Genomic DNA, 20,387 nt, shown 5'->3' on the forward strand with positions numbered 1-20,387 from the left:
TAAATACCATTTACCCACCCACCCACGACCACCACACGTTCTAGAAGAAATCCTGTGGTTTTTCTTGCTTTCCTAAGTTGTTCTGTACCTAACCCTGTATCTTCCAACGCAACCATGCAGTCAGACTGATGACATGAAAAGAGGCACCAGTCCCATTCCTCGTCCCTGAGTCAGTACGTTCTTACTCACTAGTAATCCACTTTGAGGCCCCATTTTAGTTTCTGTTGAAAGAGATTGTGAATCCTGGGATCATATATCCTTGTCACAATATGAGACCTTTTGTGTGGTGTTTGGTTTACAGTCATAAGAGCTTTTTCAGCTTTTTGTCCTTGGAATAGCCACTGAAAATAATGCAATGAGAGCTGCCTGAGACATAAAGTCAGAAGAAAAGAAAGAGCTGGAATTCTTTAAGAGACCAGGGACAGTGTTTCCCCTAGAGTTTATTTCAGTAGTAGAGGATGTGCAGTTAGTGTCACTCGTATGTAATTTTTCTTTCTCCTTAAACCCAAATTGAATGATATATTTCTTGAGATTTTGCTCTCCTTCTGTCTCTGCATTTCTCCCATCTCATTCATTTGTTACATTTATTGAGGCATGTCGTGCCACATTGAATCTAAAAGATTATTCTGCTGCTTATCTTCACTGTGTTATTGCTTGGCTAATATTTGTGGTTCTTCAGATGTAGGACAAACACAAACAGAGAAGCACAACAAAGACATTTTAGGTCCTTGAACTGTTTGGTTAAAAATATCTTTGAGCAGAGCTTTCTTGTCATACATTCCCGAGAGCAAAATGACAGTGAAGGTGTGGCATGTTAAGGATGATCCCCAGAGACAGGCTGACGTCAATGGAACACCACAACCAGTTTGCAGGAGAGATAGTGGTAGCGTTAAGCATATCATAACAGAGTCAGCAATAAGGGCGAAGAGCATGTTTTCTTTTCTAATATCAATGGTTTTTATGTTTCAGCACTTCAGCAAAGAGCAGGGTTCTAAATTTTAAGTATTTTTTTTCTGCTTCTTTTGCCATCAGTCAGCCACGGGAAGGCTCCTCCTCCAGTTCCACCCCGCTCCACCTCCAAGCCACTCATCTCAGTGACACTGCAGAGCAGCACAGAGTCGGCCCAGGACACATACCTTGACCAGCACGGCAGTGAGGCCAACAGCCAGTCGGGACGCAGCAATTCCTCCGACAGTCTCTGCAGCATCCGCACAAGCAGTCTGGCTAAGGGGAATCAGCCTCCACCAGCTGCTGTCCCTGCTGCAACACCTGCACCTGCTGCAGGCTCTGTACCTCCTGTTCCGGCTCCTCGTGACCTCCCCCCCACTATCACTGTCACCACCGCCACTACTTCCACTTCTACCCAACCCCAAAATGACACCGTGAGCATTGGTATCACCCTAGACCCGCCACCTTCTGCACCCAAGAGGAAGCTGTCCTCAATCGGAATTCAGGTCAGATTTGTCTTTATATGTAGATGGATCCAGTGTGAATGTAAATGCCTCTGTCCAAGTTGTATTAAGCAGCTTTTCTGTTAATGATTATTCAGGTGGATTGTATTCTTCCAACTCCAAGGGAGGAACCACTATCCCTGGCTACACCCCTTAAGTTTCAGTCAATCGGAGTTCAAGTGGAGAACGGCAGGCCGTGAGTATACGCTCACATTTCACATTTACAGTGCCTGGGAAGCCATAATTGATCACATGGTTTTACAATGTTTACTCAAGTCTTCATAAAGTGATGAAAAGAAGGATGTACTTGATAAGAATCAGGAGATATTACAGTATGCATACTAGGATGTTGCCATTAATGGTACAATTGCACGAATCCTTAACAAACTATTTGACGTAAATATGTTCTCTGCACCACAGCTAGTATGTTGCCCCTGTGTACACATCTGGCCTGCTCAGGTTGTAAAATATGTAAAAGGCAGACAGACATAAGCTTGTCTGTCCTTCTGTCTTTGAAATGGACAAAAAAAGGCTTAAAATGCATTAAAAGAAAAGACATTTTAAAAAAAAAGTGTATTAAAAGGTGCAGTGTGTTTATGTCACTGTTTATTTCCAGGTTTTCAGGATGGTTGTTGTCGACTGTGATACAAAATCACAGTTGAAAATGATCTGGTGTGACTGTTGGTGTTAACAGACATTTTCTGGAAAAAGAGACCTGCCCGACAGTCGTACCTTCCTCGTTTTGAACACATCACAATACCCATACATTAACACTGACACCACAAGTATTAATACCACATATAGAGTTTCGCCCTGCTGCCGTGTGAATGTGGTTGTGTTTCCTTTGTGTTTCCCTCCATAACTGCACACACACAGTGTTGTGAATTTGCAGTCTCTGTAACAGCAAGTGGTTAAGGTCATTCAGCAGTAATCTGGCATCAGCCCAGCTCCCTGACTGATGTCCTCTTACTCTTCCTTTGACAGTAGTGAACTGAATGTAGTGAGAAACTGACTAGTTATTCTTTTCCAATGCACTGTAATTTTCCCTTATCACATTTCTTGAACAGCGGGCTTTACTTTTTCCTGCTCACCACCTCTTTAATGTCCTCTATTGTGACTTTTCTCTGCATCACTTTAGTTCATTAACTGTCTGTCAGGAGCTGATGTTTATTCATGTCTCTGCAGTCTTAGCCGGAACAGCAGCATGGCCTCCAGACAAAACACCGAGACTGAACCTCAGGAGCCGCGGGATGCAGCACCCACAGAAAACAACACAACCAACTGCACCAACAGTCAAACATTGAATTCCACTGCGCCCAACGGACAGGACAAAGCCATGGAACAGCAGCCCCTTAAACACACCTCAATCCCATCCAGGATATCCACCTCACCCCCGGTGTCTTTGGACCCAGCTTTAGATCCCTCCTCATTGCCACCACCAGACCCAAGCCTGGAGACTGGAAACTGCAGCACCCAAGGAGATGGCGTTCAAACTGGAACACCTGCTTGCCTCCGGGATGGTAACTGGTTTCTAAAGCTGCTGCAAGCAGAAACAGGCCGCATGGAAGGCTGGTGTCAACAGATGGAGCAGGAGACCAAAGACAACAAGCTCTCAGAGGAGGGTGAGTGACATAATTGCATAAATTGGCCGTCAAAATATTTTAAATATGAAGTTCAAATATGACCAGACCATTCCCTTTTGTAAGGAGCACAGACTAGGTGTCCCAACTTCAATAAAGGTTCAGCCAAGTTTAGAATATCCTGAGACCTGATAGTGTACGTACTTCATAATGAGACAGTTTTGGTAGTGGAAACTTTAGACAACGTGACATAACATCTCATCTTATTTAAATAAGAGGTGATGGTCGGTGAGGAATGGGTCTGTGATATGGATGCAAAAAGCTTTAAAGTGGAGACACAGGTCTGCACGTACACAGTAACGCCATAATCAAGAGTTGACATAATATTATATTGTCTTTTTAACAAGCAAAAGGAAAGCACAGTTTCTTTACAAAACTTCTTTTTTATAACGAGTATCTGCCCATACTGAGTCGCGACCCAATATTTGTAATAATAGCACCACAGTCACCGTCAATAAATAGAATAATACAATTGTCGGACGTTTAGAGGAAGAAGAGCAGCATCCTCTGTCATCTGTCTATTCTGGGTTCACACTGGATGTGACAGCAGATCAGCTGCAGTGCTATGTCTGGAACGGCACATGTTTGCTGCAGAGCTGCTCTGGTGTTATGTTTATGTCTGCTAGGTTTTACATAACGATTTGCCCTTGAAAATCATTAAATGTACATTTGTATTGTATACTTCAAATCTCTTGACTTAACTTAATATCAAGGTTCTTCAATTTGAAGTCTCTTATCTGTCGGTCCTTCAAATATTGCACAATAAAAGCTTTGTTGAATTTATGAACTCGGGGAACTGAAAGGCCAGTGTGCAGAAGCATATTGCATTCTCTTGAAAAAAACACAGCAAAAAGAAATCAGAAAAAAATCATCTCATTACTTCAGAGAAACAGAGGTGAAAGTGAATACAGTACGTTTACATACTGCAGAGCTTGAACTCTGAAACAGGAAGAGGACATGTTGCGTTTTTGACATGTGAGACGGATGGACGGTGAAACTGTTGTGAAAGATAATTTTCCCTGTCTAATTTGCTGACGAATGCATGTGGCTTGTGGTTAAATAAGTGATTTCCAAGAAGAGCCTCCAGTGTGGACCTGCAGCTGTAATGCTGCATGTACCATAGGCAGAAAAAACTCTGGAAATCTTGTTGTAAGCTCAGAAACATTCACCCACTATGTCCCCCCACAAGTGTGTGTGTGTGTGTGTGTGTGTGTGTGAAATGAAGCAGATCAAATCAAGGCATCATATTAAATTATGAACAATTCTTTTAAATTCAGGTAATATAATACTCTGATCGGCTAAAAAGAAAATGCCCAGATATTGCGTCTTTCCAAATCACAAAGATCTCTAAAATTCAGACAATGGACAATGAGGCCAAGCATGACAGACGTATTACTGCTATTGACTCATGGTAATGTTGCTCATTAGAGTGGGAGTACGCTTTTGTTTGAGCTGTAATGCAGCCACAGCAGAGTCATTTCACTTCCTTCTCTCCCAGAATCCCACTTAAGGCTGTTGTATCTCTGCAGCATCTTAAATATGAATGAGCACGGAGCCGACTGGCAGAAGAAGCGTCATCAGATTATCATTCAGTTTCTCTCTCTGTGAATTTGGAATTATACATTTCCCAATTACAAGCAAAAAGCCCAAATAAAGAGAGAGTTGTTGTTCTCCCTCAGATTGAGGTAATGCATTACATTATAATATATTATTATTACATTACATATTACATTAGGAAATAATTTACTGCCACAGAATGTAACATGGTAAATGTCTGCAGAAATATTTCAGTAGTAACAGGAATAAATTCTACATTGTCAGTCGCCCCCTCCACTGTTTTGAAGTAGCTCCGTAATCCTTCAGTAAGTGCATCACTCAAGTGCAAGAGGACTGTGTCTTTTCATTCAGCCTTTGGTGTCCTTGTTGTTGTGTCATGTCTATTTTCTGTTCAAGCTTAAAGTATGTCTTTTATTCTTCGGCTCATACTCGTCAACATGTTGATGATTCGTTGTACTCTGCTTTTGCAGTGTTGGGGATGATCCGCAGTGCGGTAGGCAGCGCTCAGCTCCTCATATCAAAGAAGTTTGAGCAGTTCAGAGGGCTCTGTAATGAGAACTTGGTGAGTGGCTCCATTATATCCAAATTCATTTAATCTTTGACGTGTTATCCTAAGACATGTTTTTGTTGGATTCTGAAATTCTCCTTGACCTCATTTGCTTCCGTCTTTGTACTGCCAACATCATTTCCCCCTCACGTAGCGTCACATAGACGTCGTCTTATTGCATTTACATTTACAGAGAAGTCGGGAACATGAAATCCTCTGATTTATTCAGTCCAATTTACCGCAAGAGATAATCACTCCCTGATTCAATTGTCTACTGTTCCATTTGTCCGATCTCTATCACAGGTCCAGTATTGCTAAAATTGAATATTCTCCAAAAGTTGATTAGTATCAAATGTGTTTTTTCTTCATCCATTTGCTTCAAGGCAAGTGTACGTGTGTGGATATATCTGTGTGTGTGGAGGGATGGGATTCATTGTCCTTGATTTAGTCAAAGTCATTTATCTGCCACTTCTTTGTACTGGACTCATTTTGCTGTCACCAGGACGTGCATGCCAACCCACAGCCAACAGCACAGGACCTCGCAGGATTCTGGGATCTGCTTCAACTCTCAATAGAAGACATCAGCATGAAGTTTGATGAGCTCTACCAACTGAAAGCCAACAACTGGCAAATTGTGGAGACAAAGAAGAAGGTGATGCTTGTTGCCAGATGTTTATTTTTGTTTATTTACTCAAAAAAAAAAAGAGATTAGAGTTTAGATCCTGTGCCCAAATAGGAACCACTGGAGTATGATGTAACACAAAACACCAGCAGCCAGCCATCAGCTACACTGGTGTACACTGTATGTGTGGGATGGAACAAGTGTAAATACCCTCATGATTTAATCAGTATCACTCACCAGAGTGTGAATCCACAAAATACTGAGATAATTGAAACCTTTTCAGCTTCTTACTTGCAAAAGTGCCAAGACATTTGCGTCAGCGTTGTATTAATATATACGAAACATCCCTGGGGCTATAGTTCCAATAAAACAAGTCATTTGAAGATGCTGGCTTGTTTACAGGGAAATTATGAGCAATTATCTCTATTTTCCAACATTTTCTAAACAAAATTGCGACTCGAGTGAAACTGTGGAGGAGGCATCACAGATGGGCAGCACAATGAGTAATCAACATTACTTTGACTAATAGTAATAAGTATTTTAGTCAAGTTTGTGCGGGTGGAATATCAAAATATCCTCTAAGGAATAGTGTGTCAATCGAATGTTTATTCAGACTTGATTTAGGGAGAAGGATCCGGCTTTAATAGCAACACCCTTGACGGTTGTGTTTTTGGCTCGTGCCACTCGTACCTTATTCCACTTCTTTTGTGATGTGATTTTCCCCAGGAGGAAAACAAGCAGCCTCCATCATCTGTGCCAAAGAAGCAGTCTAAGCCCAAACTGTCAACGGGGAAGGACAGGAGCATGGACTCGGCTGTGGACAAGCAGCGACAAGAAGCCCGGAAACGGCTGATGGCGGCAAAGCGAGCGGCGTCAGTACGACAGAACTCCGCCACAGAAAGCGCTGACAGCATCGAAATCTACGTCCCGGAGGCCCAGACCCGCCTCTGAGAGTGAAACAGCACCAGTAATCGAAAAAAAAAACCTGCCTCCTTTCAAACATTCACTGACAAAAACACAAAAACAAAACAGGCATACATGCGGATGCACAGGTGCCGATTCCTCAAAAGCAGTGCAGCTGAAGACAGGAGAAATATTGGGGTCACAGGGCATGGATACAATCCTTCCACAATAATGCAGATTATCACCCTGCTGCCATGGGACAGAATTACTATTGACAGATGTTTAATACTATTGTTATTATTGTTATTATGGACATTATAATGATAATTATTATCTCCTAAAGTATATCAAGACTGTCTTAAATGTGCGAGTATCTTGGATAAGGACACCTTGTACTTAATGAGCTGAAGAATCGTGGTGTCCCAGAAGTTTACTCTCCTTAAATTCCCGTCACTGCTGAGTCTACCGGCAAGTTTTGACTGCCCGGTATACGAGCAGAGCTACCATCCACACACACTCAGGACACACATGCAGGTGTACTCACTGTCCACAGAGTCTTCCTGTTCTCTGTTTGTATTAGGCTGCCACTCGTTGGGTGTGGTGTGTACGCTTTACTGTGTAAGAAAAGACAAGGCGGCGTTGATGCACTCAAGAGGTTTAAAACGCAGAGGAAGGCAGTAGCATATATATTATAAATATCACACTAATACAATGTTCATTTTGTAAATGTTGTATACCAGATTATTTGTTAGAAAGAGGTCAGTGTTCAGTACCAAGGTAGTTTTTTATAGATCGAGTACATGTACTGTCATGATATATTAGCACTTGATGCAATCATTCACTCCACCTCTCTCTCTCTCCCCCCTTCTCTTCTTCTCCTTTTCACAAACACACTCTCCACAGTTTGTGTATGTGGATACTCGCTCGTCAAAGTCTTAACTTGAGTCCTTTTTTTTGTGAAGCAAAAGTGAGGACCGACTGTCCAGCCAGTGAGTTACGGAGGAATGTATGAAATGTATGCATTTAACAGCTCGCGTCGACTTGATCACTGCACTTTTCCATTCACCTCCGATCAAGTTCGCACACCTTTTTATTTTTTTTTCTTCTTTTTTGTCTTTTGCCCGATCATTCTGACTTTCACTGCATCCTCACGTGATGTAGGGGACCAAGACTCACCACTTGATTTAGCATTCCCATTCAACCTGAGACAACATGTGATTATTGGGTGGGGTTTTACCTGCTACTGGAAAAGAAATGGAACAACATAGCAATAATATTTGAACAAGCAATGCTCTAGGTACCGGTTTTAAATTATTTAATTAAACATTTACAATAAGACTTTCTTATCATGAAGGATAATTGTGTGTCTTTTCCGAACTGACTGTCCTTGGCGGGGGGGGGGGGGAAACTCAGGTTGAACTCATCAGTGAAAACCACTATGGATTGAATATTTATTGTATTAACCTCAAATGAACTGGGCACATGCTTAATATTACAATTCCAGGCCTACTCAGTGTTCTGTAAAACGAAAAAGTGAGTTCAATTTAGGTTTTCTTCAGTGAAGTACAGGCTACGTTTGACTCGCCCTCTTCACTCCCCCTTTTCTAGCAGCTCAAAATCCCACCCGTGTTTTTGAGAATGAAGAACTGTGGTACATTTCTTATTTAAATTTTAATATTGTGACTTTCATTGGAAATAGGTGATCCTAAACCTTTCTTTTGACTTCTGTAATTATGAAAATTAACGGTGCTGCGAGGGATTTTCTATCGTGCCAAAGCGGCGATGATCATCAACATTTCAGTGTCATTTTGGGTTTGTTTTGTTTTTTTTAAATTTTATTTAAAAGTTATTATTTAATATGCTCATGAGTTTCGGCTGTCTGTGTGTGCATTCTCAGCGAAGTTTGTTTGCGTTTGCATCGGCTCACTCCGGATACATGCCATTGTGACACTTGGAATGCTGGACTGGAATACTTTTTCCAAGTTTCAGTTTTCTCGGGATTGAAACACAAGTGCCATGTGTACACAGTGGAGCAATGCTCATGCACAATTCTGGGTTCACTCGCATCCTTTTGTTTCTGAGTAAGAGCTGGCTCTCCCCCTACTGGTCAGTCCTTGCGCGACCACTCCAGACATCTCTATTCTGCTCCATTTTGAATTTTTAGTCAACATCAAACAAATGAAGTTGCGCTGGGAGTGCTGACACAGTACCAAGTTGTTGATTTTCTTTTTTTTCTCCTCTTTGTATTACATCAACAATGGACATGTGCATTTCATTGTCCAAAGAAATCATTAAACATCCCTTTGCTACATGTCCTGGTCATCATTATTGCTGTCTTTTTTAATTGCACTCATCCATAATGCGATCGTACTATTAACTTCCAAGTTAATTTGTGTAATATTCGCTTCTACGTGAATATTACACAAACTCCCCAGCATTAGCCAGTAGACCTTTTTTATTATTACTGTGTAATCTCTAAAAGCATGGCCTTCTTATGTATACAATACACTTGAGATCTTGCCAGTGAATTTTCAGTACTCCTTTAAATGGGTCTTGCAAATGATATAAAACTATTCAGTCTGTGTAAGACATTCAGGTTGTGTACTGTACATGAGAGTTTATAACTGACAAACGGTGGAAAGACCTCTCACTTTTTTTTCTTATCATTTTGAGAGCTGGATCCCTTTATTTGTCCACATACTGAAACTTTAAGAGAGCGTGACCTGATCAGGGAACTTCAGACAGTGTGTTTACCAGTACTTCCTGAGTTTCAAAGGGCTACGAAATGGAAAGAAAGTAGAGGCAGAGTATGTGGATGTGCTGTTCTCCCACCACATGGACATGGCAGTGTTCTCTGGTCAGGTAATTTTATTTTTTAGAATTAACAGAACTGTCTAAGAGAAACATCATTAAATATCCTTCAGCAGAAACACAGATAATCGTCTTCGGTGATGGACAGAAATGCACTAGGAATGACGAGCCCATTCTGATTTCAGTACCCACTCTATAATGGCCATTTCTCCCTGGCCACACATCCACTCTTGGCATCTGTACTCTCAGTGATCCAGCTTGGGAAATTAGCAAAAACTCCGTAGTTCCAGATTATCTTGTATTGACAGACATTATTTTACAAAATAAGCACATATCTTGCAAAGGATTTGTTTTATGTATGGTGTACTAGGTAGACACTGTGAGGCTAGTTTCTTTGAAGAGAATAAAGAATCGTGATTGCAATTAATTACGTGGCATATTTTTCTGTTTGAAATAAACTGTAGAATTAAAGGGGAATGCCACTTAGTTTTGGAATGCATGTTTCTTTCCTTGGATATATGTGTAAACAAATTACCTCAACCTCTATTAATTGTTATTTGGTCTGGAGCAGAAACTTAGTGTACAGCAAACATCTCTTTGTGATCCCAAAGCCATTTCTGTTTCTCCTTTCTTGTGCACAGTTGTTTTTATTGTTTTATAACTTAAAATAAAAAGGGTCAGCAAAACACTTTCCAACTGGTCCACTAAGTATGTAGTCTTGCAAGCAAAGCTCACCCAGTGGTGAGAGCAGTATAGTTCATTATGTATGTGCTCAGCTTGTTATAGGACCACACTTACTACACTTGCAGTGGTGCAATGTGTGTTAATACATTTATCAGCACTATATAAAACATTTTAAAAGTATACATTTAAAATAGAATAGAATCCACACTAAAATCCAAAACAGTTTAGCAGTGGCTTTGGACTGAAGCATAGTGTATTTAAAGGATAATGTGTCCTTCCACTGTTTTTCCCAGATTCAGGTGCTGCCATCTTGCACCAGAATTAGAATTTGATTGTGATAGTGAATTTGTTATCTACATTTAATTCATCCTTAACACACTAGTGAGCAGTGGGCGGCACTTTTCTGTGCTCGGGGAGCAATAGAGAATATTGGATGCCTTGCTCTGGGGCACCCCAGCCCTTGGCCCATCCCGGATTGAGCGAGCAACCTTCAGGTTACAAGCCAAAGCCTTTCCTCTCGGCCATGGGCTGCCCCCACCAGTGACTTTAATTGGAGCCAAAGTCTGCACAGTCGTTACAGGGAAATGCACTTATATACATAATGAGAAGTGCCCTGTTTAATACAAATAAAATGTGTACAATTTTTAAACTGGGAAACAAAATGACAAGGACCTGACAAAATAAAGCATGGCCGTCACTCTGAAGTAAACAAAACGTGTGATTTATGTTAGGACTGAACAAGAAACAATGTCATAGCCGTTCACGTTGCTGCAATTACAGCAGAAACTCCTTTTTTTTACGTTGTGACGTCAGAATATGACGACGTAGGGACGACGTAAAAGCGTAGGATGTAGCACAGTTCGTGGCTAGCGAGCTGCTAGTAACGGTGGGACGTCCGAAAATATACAGACGCCGCGATTAAGATTTGTTTCGCTACATGACCAAGTAAGTATGCGACTCATTGGTGATGTTTTTTTCTCACATGTCTAATTTCAAACTGACACGTCTGTGTTTAATTGACCCAGACTGCGCTATGTCTGGTTAGCTCGGTGGCTAACATCCAGAGGAAACCAACGGCACCTTGGACGCTAACAGGGCTACCTAGTTAGCAAGAGTTAGCCACAATTAATTAATAATGAGCAAGCTGTGTTGACTCAAGCGCTGGGTTATTTATTGTGAGTCAACAGGCGCCAGTTTATTACAAAGCCAACGCCACATCAGTGATGCGTCAATAGCAAAATAAGATCATAAGCATAGCAACAGCTATGTAGGGTTAGCTTGTGTGCAAGGCACGCTGAGTGTGATGTGGGGCATCTGTAAATCGCCCTCAGACCAGTATGTGCTGCTTCTTCTGGAATTGGGTCAGTCTCCAGTCAGCTGGAACAACAGACTCTTCTATTCGCATGTCGATATTGGCTGCTTTACCGTCTCGTGTCAAAAATAACGTGTTAAAACCTCCAAATGTATGGTGCCAAGGACATCGGTCTTGGGAAGTATGGATATCTGCCTAGATTTGTGAGCCGACATCATCGTGTCATGACATCGATTGTTAAAATATTAATGTAATAAAGACGACACACATGCACTTGTCTTTTGTACACCTTTTATTAAGTGTATAGTTTGATAATGAAGTTTAAAATCACAGAAAACCACAGTCCATTCAAACGTGTCTTGAGATAAACTGCATGCATCCATGTTGTGTTTATTCAAAATCACATAGTATGAGAATGGAATAATAATAATAATCAATGTGTTTTGCAGGGAGTGCCTCTTTACCAGACAGGTTGTTTTCACCAGATGTGATGCATCTGCAATACATCACCAGCTGAATGGAAGCATTCAAAGCCTTTCATGAGTGAGGTAGGTTTAAAAGAGTGTGGGTGTGTGTGCGCGCGCATGTGTACAACATGAATAATGAGTGAACCGGTATTACATTCAGTACAGGTCTGAAATGTGTCCTCAGAGCTGATCATAAAAACCATATTCTGAGGTTGAGGACACATTTGGTCACATTATTTTCCCTCTGGGAACGCAGTCCTCCTACAGGACACATTGGACACAGCCTCTACAACTGACATCCCATGACTTGCTCTAGGGTCCCAGTACTTTTTCACTTTCCCATATATTATGCCTATACATTCATTTTGGTTTTGTAGCTGCCATCAAAGAATGAACTCTGGTCATCCTATTGTTTTTTTTCTGGAATGGCTAAAATCTTATTTTCTTACAGTAGTCTAAGTAGAGTTTTGATCCCCCAAGCTCCTTTTCCTCTAGACAGACTGGTCAATTATATATTTTTTTTATTGTTGCAAGTAGAAATCACATCACGAATCACACATCCATGTCTGTTTTATACAGCCTGCGATTGTGAGATTTTAATGCCAGATGTCAACAGCCGTACTTAACACCGTCCACTTGTGATTAGATGGATGTTAGTAGCAGGCCTGTGTTAGACAATGGGTAAATTAAGCTTTTGTGAACCATTGAACCACTTGAGCCAATTGTTTCAAAAATGGGTTCATTACTCGAAGCTTCAGATGGAGTGACCTCTCCTGGCAAAGTGCAAGCCTGCAGTCACATTAGGCAGGCTTGTTGGTGAACAGGAGGCTTTTAATTACACACGCATACACATTTCAATGAGCAGTGTTGGAGAAGCTATTTTACTTTTGTTGAAAAGACTGTTTGTTCTGAAGCATTTGCTTTGATTTATCATGTATATCATATTATGTTCTATTTACAAATAAAGATTGATGTATGCGTGTATTGTTATTGAGGAAAGAGTGTTGGGGAAATATGGCATAGGTTGGGTGTGCTTGTGTAACTATGGCAGAGGGTGATTGGGTGGGACGGGGAACAGAGAAGATTTTTATGGAGGTGCATTATTTTTTTTCAACAGTTTTTTGATTGAGCTCGTTTCTTTTTTGCTCACAACTTCTCCACATTTTGAACACACTTGCACACAAGGAACGGTGTCAGTGAATCACCCGAATGGACTGCGAACCAGTCAGGTGATTCATTCACGCAATGAAGCAGTTGCTGCTTGTGATATCATATATCATGAGATTTTTTTTTCCACCAACGTAAGCTTTGAAGCAGTGGTTCTATGGAATTATAGTTAACAGTTTGAAGCACGTTCCTTCAAGCATCACACTTTTATGAAATCCCATTATGCTTGGCTGTATTTCTATCAGGAGGTTGTGCGTCCGAGTGATGTACTATGGGGTATGACGTTACGAGGTTTCAAGGGGAGGTGGATGAGGACTTGCTGTGCCCCATTTGTAGTGGAGTGTTGGAAGAGCCAGTTCAGGTAAGAAAGATGACTCATTCTTGAAGTATGGCAGATTTTCGGCTAGTTTGTTTGTTTTTCACTTTTGTGTTCTCTTTTTATTCCAGGCTCCACACTGCGAGCATGCCTTCTGCAATGCCTGTATAACACAGTGGTTTGCCCAGCAGCAGATTTGTCCTGTTGACCGCACAGTGGTGACGTTAGCGCACCTCCGGCCTGTGCCTCGCATCATGCGCAACATGCTGTCCAAACTCCAAATCAGCTGTGACAATGCAAGCTTTGGCTGTACGGCCACGCTGAGACTGGACCAGCTGCAGTCACACCTCAAAGACTGTGAGCACAACCCCAAAAGGCCTGTCAACTGTGAGGAGGGATGCGGGTGAGTGCCTTCCATTTGGCAGGACACGTAACTTCAGAGTCATCGATTATGTATTCCTCATCACCCATTTGAACATCAATAAAAAATTTAGCAAACACGGTGTGGCCTGTTCTCTGTTAAGTCCTCCGCTCCCTCTCACTTTACAACTCTTGCAGGCTTGAGATGCCCAAAGATGAACAACCCAACCATAACTGCATCAAACATCTGCGGAGCGTTGTTCAGCAGCAACAAACCAAGATTTCAGAGCTGGAGAAAACGGTGGCAGAGCATAAACACCAGTTGGGGGAACAGGTAAGAACAATTGCTTCCTCATTGATGTGGAACACTTTTTTTTAAGCACCATCTGTTGGCCAAATAGCCCACTACTCACTGTTGTTCAGCCAGCTACTTCATCATCATTTAGTGGTCTAAATAGCAGGGCAATTATTTTTCTCAGCTGCTGAAGCTAACTGGCCTTTTATTTTTAGCAACTATGTGTCGATCATTTCCTGCGTTTGGAATTCTCATAATTAAATGTGGAGCTGACTTTTGAACTGCACTCCCATCTGTTCATTCTCTGTCCTCGATGGGTGGGACACACACATTCTAGGACACTCATAGACACAATGCATTCCCTTCACTCTTCCTTCTCCTCAAAGATGTATGTACACACACAGAGTTTTTCCCCCCAAAAAATGGTGCTTATTCGTTACACAGCGTGCAAATCTGCACTCGCTAAAGGAAATGAAATGATTGTAGCATTTGTTTAAAATCCAATAAAACAATAACACCCGGATAAATACCTCTTTTCAAGGTTGGTGCTCAGGAATATATTCCTGTTTAACTTCAGTCGCTGAAGATGCTCCTTTTTCTTCCCCAGAAACGAGACATTCAGCTGCTGAAAGCTTACATGAGAGCCATCCGCAGTGCTAACCCTAACCTGCAGAACCTTGAGGAGAGCATCGAGTACAATGAGATTTTAGAGTAAGTGATACCTTGCTTGTTATTCCAAGATCAAATTTGTAGGGACAGCTGCAGCTCAGCCCCTAATTTTCACTTGGTTTTCACTTTTGTTAACGTTACCGTCAGGTGGGTGAACTCCATGCAGCCCGCCCGTGTGACGCGCTGGGGCGGCATGATCTCCACTCCTGATGCTGTGCTTCAGGCGGTCATCAAGCGCTCCCTCATTGACAGCGGCTGTCCTCTGTCCGTTGTGAACGACCTGATAGAGAACACCCACGAGCGCAACTGGCCACAGGGACTGGCGACCCTCGAGGTGCGGCAGATGAACAGGCGTTACTATGAGAACTACGTCGCCAAGCGTATTCCAGGCAAGCAGGCGGTGGTGGTGATGGCCTGCGAGAATCAGCATATGGGGGAGGACATGATCCTGGAGCCCGGTCTGGTCATGATCTTTGCTCACGGCGTGGAGGAGATTTTATAACTGTACGGCGAGCTGAGCTGATCCAGAGACACGTGGGATTGATTTTGCTTGGCGGGGCTCTGTTGTGACGAGTAAGTTTCTCCTCGTTACGGTGAAACTGGCTGAATAAATCTGGCTTATTTAAAAGAAAAAAGAGCTCCTAAGCTTCATACCTATGCCTTAAAGTAAGGACAAATATGTTATAAACCTGTCAAGATAGAAACTTAATCTGACTGATATCTAAGATAGAAGGTAAGATGTGATGTTTACAAGGTTTATATTTAGTGCATTATATGATCTGATTGTTCTGCTCCATGTCCTAATGTAATAAGTTGAGCCCCCAATGAAATCAGTTGTATAAATGCTTGTAAATACAAATACTATATTGAAATATAAATGTCATTCTCTTATTCCCTTTACTGTAATTAGGTTGTGATTTTTGTTAATCTCTGTTCTGTTTAGTCAGCCTCTGTTACCGTTTGCTTGGACGTCGACTCTGAAATTTTCTTGTTTCGCATTCTTTCTTTTTTTTTAAGTATTTAGGTTCCTGTGAATATTTTCTAAGACGTTGTGCTTCTCAGTTTAGATTGTCCGAAACCTTCTGTGCCATTCATTTTTATTTATTGTGTTGCCTTTTACACAGACGTGCTTGAAGGTGTTACCATTTGATGTACGGAAATTTGCCTTTTTTGGTGCATTTGAAGTTCACTGCAAGAAGAAGAATCGATTTTGTGTTTTCATTGTTGCCTCAGTTGTGTGTGTGTGTGTGTATATATATATATATACGTTCTCTGTATGTTGGGTCCAGTTGAATTGTTAAATTGAAGGTTGAACATTTAGGGTTTTATCTATGTATAATGACTTTTACCTGACAAATCGTAATCAGGTGATCCTGAATCGTAGACACTGATGTCATCACTCTTCACAGTTAGCATTCATACATTTATTCACTGAGAACCACAGCTTGGAGATTGTAAAAAAAAACAAAAAAAAAACCATCTGTGAAGTCACTCTGAAGGCTTTTGAGAGATTCACTATTAGTCACTTAGACAAGACTCCAGACATGCGGTAGAAAAGCTCATTAAAGTGCAGTACACAGATCCGTCGAATTGTGCTCTTCATTCTGATCCCTATTAATGTTTTCTTTTGTTTTGTGTCTGTTATGTACTGTGTTGTACAGACGAGAAATTAATAAAATGTCACATTTCATCCTGAAAGGTGCAGTTCCTTTCATTGCCACAGCATGTCCTCAGCGGTCTGTCTGGAGCTTCATTTCTCTAAAGTGACAGCAGCAGATGAGCTTATCATACAAAGACTAATAATTTAATAATTGGTACTTTTAAGAATGCGGGGTGGTGAGCAGGAGATGTGGGCTGTGAAATGCCGTTGTTGAATCATAGAAACTCTGACTGATCTGACCCGACTCTCCCTCTCGTTTTCACTGTCTAACCCCGACACCCACGTGATTTCCATGTCTGCTATCCTCTGTTGCCAGCTTCGTCCTCATTGTGGGGACTAATCCCTCACCATTGTGGTGAGTGGAATGTGAAATCATGTGCTCTACCAAATGCTGTGGCTCTGCTTTTGTTGACACGCAGTCATTATGTGATGTGGTTGGTTGGTATGAGGCGCAACAACAGTCTCCATGTTGGCCACACGTGTTTAGGAGCGTATTTGAACAAAGTAATGCAGGATATGTTGCATAGAGTGTTGAAAATGTGATTAATACAGAAAATGTATTTAAAATATGAAAGTAAAAACTACTTAATCTGAATTAATGGTCCCTGCAAGACTTATGTATGTGCAATATTTTTTTTTATTTCATACATTTACAGTTACTTTATATATGTATTCATGTTCTCATGTTGAAGCTCTTAGTGTTACGTTTATTGTATTTTCTATTTATTATGTATACATTAGTTTGTGTGCACGCATAGTGCTTTTCTTGTACAGCAATTGTGTTGTACTATTTGGTTCAATGACAATACAGTTTGCAAATTACATACATTTCAATTAGTAAAATAACAAGATGATTAAGCAAGGGAATTGGTTTAGAAAGGGAAACACCTGAGCCACACTGGCCACAGCACTGCGATGGCTCTGTCTCTGTTTTTGCTAAATTGATGGCGGCGATTGTGAGCAGATGCTTTTGTGGCACTTGTTGTTTAGAGCAAACAACACAATTTATTGGCATGGATGCCGAATGAAAGTGGGCAGCATGTTGGGGGCACTTATGCAGCTCTTCTTTATCCAGTGTGGCACCAATGTCTCTCTGAAGGTAAAGTATAAAGAGGTTTGGCAAAGCAGGCCATTGTTGTGAGGGGGGGGCCCCTTGACAACAGTTGATTGTGTTAGTATACAGGAATGGCACATTTGCAACAATCCCCTCAAATTTTGTAATCACTTTGCATGGGAACAATGCCATTGCTTGCTTTAGTTTGGTTTTGTGTAGCAGGACCTGGGCCCCTAAAATCCTCTGTAATCATTTATAACTTTAAATGAGCTTTTCCACTGCATACCACTGTATACAGTGGTTGTTTCAATGATAATCAAGTTTAATGCTTTGTTATCGATTTATCCACCCACCTGCAAATAGAGTATTTTAAAGAACCTCTACGACAGGAAAAGCTAATTACACACGAATAATGGTTTAATAATTTAAAAGGTTTGATCAATAATTCCACAACAGCCTTTCAGCAAAGAGAAAACTAATGTTTGCACCTCCTCTTTGCCTTTGTGTGGGGTGACCCTGCTTACTGCAGCTTTAATTACTCAGTTAATGATATTACTAAATCTTGTGTATGATACACATTTCTGCTTAAGTAACTCTTTTTATACAGGTGATTCACACGTCATGTTGTTATGGATGTCAAAAGTGAAAGATGTGGTTGCCTTCAGGCTTCCGAACAATTATTAATGACATTATATTTGTTTAAAGCACTGCTCTTGGCCCGAGGCCCTGCATTGTACTTTGTGTTTTCTCACTCTCTGAGACACAAGAGCGCGTCATGGTTCATATGTATGGAGAAGCACAGCGATAAAGCCTCTCAATGAATACATATTACATACACCTCATATTATGCAGTGAGGATGTCAGCTGAGGCGGTTGTCTCTATTCCGTCCAGAGGAAAGACGATGTTCACTCAGGACAACCCACCTCCAAAAGTCCTAAACTTCTGAACAGGATCTAAGAATGTATAATAATTTCTTGTGTGTCCTCTAACATCATTATTATGGCACTGCTTGCCTGTTTTACGCACAGTTATTGTGAGCAGTTGCAGTTTCCCGCTTACTAACGGTGTATGTTGTTGTCGGTCAAAGGCAGACCGGTCGTCGCCTGTGCTCAAACACGTTCATCGCTCACGCCCTCTGTTCTTCGTACACTATAATGTATGTATGTATGACACAGTTGTTGTTGCTGTGTCTCTCTTAACGGTGTGTCTCTACCCGCTCAGCCAAAGTATGAGTTCACGTCTCACTTGCATGTTCCATTGTGTGTCCAGTGTGTCCGCCTGACCACTGTATAAAGTGAGATTTTTTTGCGCTGAGGACTCTTTTATCGTTTGTGTCAGTGTTTAGTTAGGGTGTGTGTTTGGAGGTGCATGATAACGGCTGGTGTGGCGGCGGCGGCGCAGACTGTAAACACAAATTGACATAGTCTACTGATATGAAATGCAAAGCCCAGGAAGGACAACAGAGGTAGTGATCAGTCACTCTATTAGTTGCAACAATCTTCCTCTCAGTAAACATTATCTTGAGGAACGAATGGTCTCCGTCCCTGGTTCCAGGTCATCCTCGATAAAACACAATCCTTATTTTCTTAAATCATGTTCCAATATAGAGGAAAATAGACAATAACAAATACTGTGATTGACAGTGTGGTTGCTGGTTAACGTGGTTAACATTAGTTAATTTTCACTTCTTGAGGCCCCAAAATATACGGTGTGTATATGCGTGATAGTCTTGTTCATAGTTTAGCCATCACAGTGATGGAATCTAAAGGAAACAGCGAGCCGCATCAACAGTCCCTGCCGCTGTGTTTCACTTCAGGGACTGTGCCAGACGGAGTCTGTGCTCCAGTCATGCAGGAAGTACTCAACACATCTTTTTAATTAACTGATTCTAATGATTCAGTACACGGAAAATAACTGTTTTACAAGTCACTAGTCACTAGTTTCATGCAGCTGTGATGACCCCGCCCACGTTGAGGAGGTACTATATTGTAATGGAAAACCAACCAAACCTTGTACAGTCAAGCCGTGCAGTGCCATGCCGTGCCGTGCTGAGGCGAGATGAGGCTTGCCGGGACCATGTAGTGGAAAAGGGGCTAGAAATGACAGCAGAGAGTCTCAGTCCCATGTGGATTTTGTGAGCGTTTGTACATAATCGCTGTGAATAAAAACAGTATTGGAGCATTTCAGTTTGACATAATTATAGTGTTCCCTTGTTCTAGTTGTTCGTTTGCAGAGTTTACGTAAGAACGTCTGTGTAAATAACGGCCTGAAATGAGCTTTCCTCGGTTTCAAAGACACTGTCTTAAACAGGCTTTACGTGGATTAGAAAGAAAATGGTGTTCCACTCATCGAGAGGAATGTCACGTAGCCTGGAAAGATGGTTTTGTAACGCACACAAAAGCCCAACATAAAGCTACAGCTGCCCATTACTCTTCTTTAATAGAAGAAAACAAGACACGAGAGTCACTGCTCGTCCATTGAGATAATGTGTGTCCTGTCAAAAACTATAACCCGACACAACTGCGTCGGGGTCCTGTAGTATCCCACTTGACCATCAGGTGGCGGTACAAGTCTGGACGCAGGGAACAGGACGCATTTCTAACAAAGAAGAAGAGAACAACGTCTGGTTCGAGCGGCTAGGTTCGAGGGGGGTCGGGGTGTCAGCCGGGTCGTGGGTCACAAGGTCGAGGCTCGGATGACTATGCTTGGCGACGACCTCTTCTGTTGTTGAAATAGTTTTTCTTCTTGGTGAGCGGGGCTTATACTCCGCCTACTGGTGGGGAGGAAATGCAGTTGCACTGGGTGTTGTGCACGGAAGTGTACCAGGGCCTCTACTCTGTACACTGCCTTCAGGTAATGTATGATAATGAT

General features: G+C 41.7%; 2 protein-coding genes across 4 annotated transcripts in view; both read left to right on the plus strand.

The window, feature by feature from the left end:
- The window catches only part of dlgap4a (discs, large (Drosophila) homolog-associated protein 4a), an 89,259-nt gene extending 80,228 nt beyond the window's left edge, over positions 1-9,031 (plus strand). For all 3 annotated transcript variants that reach the window (XM_058643033.1, XM_058643034.1, XM_058643035.1), the window contains 6 exons: positions 1,033-1,454; positions 1,550-1,647; positions 2,637-3,073; positions 5,119-5,210; positions 5,698-5,847; positions 6,544-9,031. In XM_058643033.1, the coding sequence (XP_058499016.1) occupies positions 1,033-1,454; positions 1,550-1,647; positions 2,637-3,073; positions 5,119-5,210; positions 5,698-5,847; positions 6,544-6,768 (1,424 nt within the window). In that variant the 3' untranslated portion in view covers positions 6,769-9,031. The remainder of the gene's footprint in view (positions 1-1,032; positions 1,455-1,549; positions 1,648-2,636; positions 3,074-5,118; positions 5,211-5,697; positions 5,848-6,543) is intronic.
- Positions 9,032-11,025: 1,994 nt separating this feature from the next.
- rnf41 (ring finger protein 41) lies at positions 11,026-16,499 on the plus strand. The gene is made up of 7 exons (XM_058644236.1): positions 11,026-11,160; positions 11,977-12,075; positions 13,407-13,522; positions 13,609-13,880; positions 14,036-14,171; positions 14,740-14,843; positions 14,949-16,499. The coding sequence occupies exons 3-7, from the start codon at positions 13,433-13,435 to the stop codon at positions 15,301-15,303; spliced, it is 957 nt and encodes a 318-aa protein (XP_058500219.1). The 5' UTR covers positions 11,026-11,160; positions 11,977-12,075; positions 13,407-13,432; the 3' UTR covers positions 15,304-16,499.
- The last annotated feature ends 3,888 nt before the right edge of the window (positions 16,500-20,387 follow it).

This window comes from Solea solea, chromosome 11 (genome assembly GCF_958295425.1).
Source record: "Solea solea chromosome 11, fSolSol10.1, whole genome shotgun sequence".
Classification (NCBI taxonomy): Eukaryota; Metazoa; Chordata; class Actinopteri; order Pleuronectiformes; family Soleidae; genus Solea; species Solea solea.

What these genes read in the sequence shown, in the direction of transcription:
- rnf41 (XM_058644236.1), top strand. Translation starts at nt 13,433, where the DNA reads ATGGGGTATGACGTTACGAGGTTTCAAGGGGAGGTGGATGAGGACTTG. An exon ending in TGTTGGAAGAGCCAGTTCAG is followed by an intron (nt 13,523 to 13,608) that starts GTAAGAAAGATG and finishes TTTTTATTCCAG; the next exon opens with GCTCCACACTGCGAGCATGC. An exon ending in GAGTACAATGAGATTTTAGA is followed by an intron (nt 14,844 to 14,948) that starts GTAAGTGATACC and finishes CGTTACCGTCAG; the next exon opens with GTGGGTGAACTCCATGCAGC.